This window comes from Morone saxatilis, unplaced genomic scaffold (genome assembly GCF_004916995.1).
Source record: "Morone saxatilis isolate NCDOM2014 unplaced genomic scaffold, NCSU_SB_2.0 Contig5, whole genome shotgun sequence".
Taxonomy (NCBI): Eukaryota; Metazoa; Chordata; class Actinopteri; family Moronidae; genus Morone; species Morone saxatilis.
The window spans coordinates 21710501-21711908 of NW_023340095.1; the positions used below are offsets into that span (position 1 = coordinate 21710501).

The window sequence follows — 1408 nt, forward strand, 5'->3', positions numbered from 1 at the left end:
GTTGAAAAATCCCTGGTCTTTTGTGTCCAGATCTTGCTTTAAATAATGTCAACACATCAGGCCTTAGCCTTAGTGGCAAAAATCACTGTTGAGATGACAGTTTTGTGGCCAGACTGCACGCTCATGAACACATCACCAGCATTTCAATGAAACTACAATATTATCTACAGGGCAAATATTACCTGATGCAATAAGGCAGTAAAACACATCAAAGTAGAGTACATGACTGAGGCAGTAAAACCAGAAATGCAACGTAAAAGCGATGCACTGGACATGAAAACATCTTTACTGCTAGTAATCATTACTATTCAAGAATAACTCCTTGGACAGTGAACGCACCTACGGGGTCACGTGACAAAGACAACCGACTGCGCCTTCTCGTTTGAGATGAAAAAAACCTTTTCATAAGGACATTAATCATGGACAGAGGCGACAACCCCAGCGCTGTGATTTGCAAGTTATGTGGAGAGGCATTCACTCTGCCTGGTAGGATATTTACACCCCGTTTCTAACAGTTGAACGCTCCGTTATACCGTGTTTTAGGATAAAGTTATCTTTAGCGTTATTAGCTAAAAGAAGTCCGTCTGCGAGCTAGCAAGCCAGTTAGCTAGCAAATGTATGGATAACATGCAGGTGTGTTAGCAGGTCGTAAAATTAGTATAATTATCTGAACCCTAGACGTAACCGTGTCAAATACAAATATAAGTGAATAATATAATCCAGTGACTTTACAAGGGCTCCAAAGTTTAGCGTTTCTTACGCATGTGGTAGCTTTACCGTCAAGTCTACATTAGCTAGTCCATATGAATGTCGCTCCAACACCATGGCATGAGTACATATTATAGTTATTTCCAACAATAAATAGTGTGTTTAAGCACTGATTCGAGTGTGATATTTTGATTATTTTTTTAAATCTTCGTCCAAAGTTTCGTTAACTGACTGACCGTCGTTCACCTGTGGGGAGGTGCAGCTGCAGCGCCCGCTTCTGTCAGCCAGTGCGTTGAACGTGACCTCCCTCCTGCTGTGGACACTGACCGTCAGTGCCTATTAATCACAAAGTTGTCCATGAAAAATAGTTTTTCTATAACCTGTATGTAATGAGTAGTGAGTGTTTTCAACAAAAGTTGAAAATCATCACATCAGAATTTTGGGGACACACCTTAAGTAAGAGATAATGCCCGACAAAGTGTCCATTATCAGGAATTAATGGATGACATGGAGGCCAGAACTGTGCATTAATTCCTGATTATGGGCCATTATTTTAGTATATATATTGGACAGAGCTTCTCGGTCTGTGAAGTGTCTTAACCCTTTATAGGACACTCATTGAAATACTTGGAAATTAGGGATGCACCGATATGAACATTTTGGCCGATACCGATATCCGATATTAATTTTGCTGTTATGG

The 1408-nt window shown here is 40.3% G+C and overlaps 1 protein-coding gene across 2 annotated transcripts in view; it reads left to right on the top strand.

Moving 5' to 3' along the window:
• Positions 1–371: 371 nt before the first annotated feature.
• Positions 372–1408, top strand: part of rnf17 (ring finger protein 17) — a 25305-nt gene continuing 24268 nt past the window's right edge. For both annotated transcript variants that reach the window (XM_035676073.1, XM_035676074.1), the window contains exon 1: positions 372–486. In XM_035676073.1, coding sequence (XP_035531966.1) covers positions 420–486 — 67 coding nt within the window. In that variant the 5' untranslated portion in view covers positions 372–419. The remainder of the gene's footprint in view (positions 487–1408) is intronic.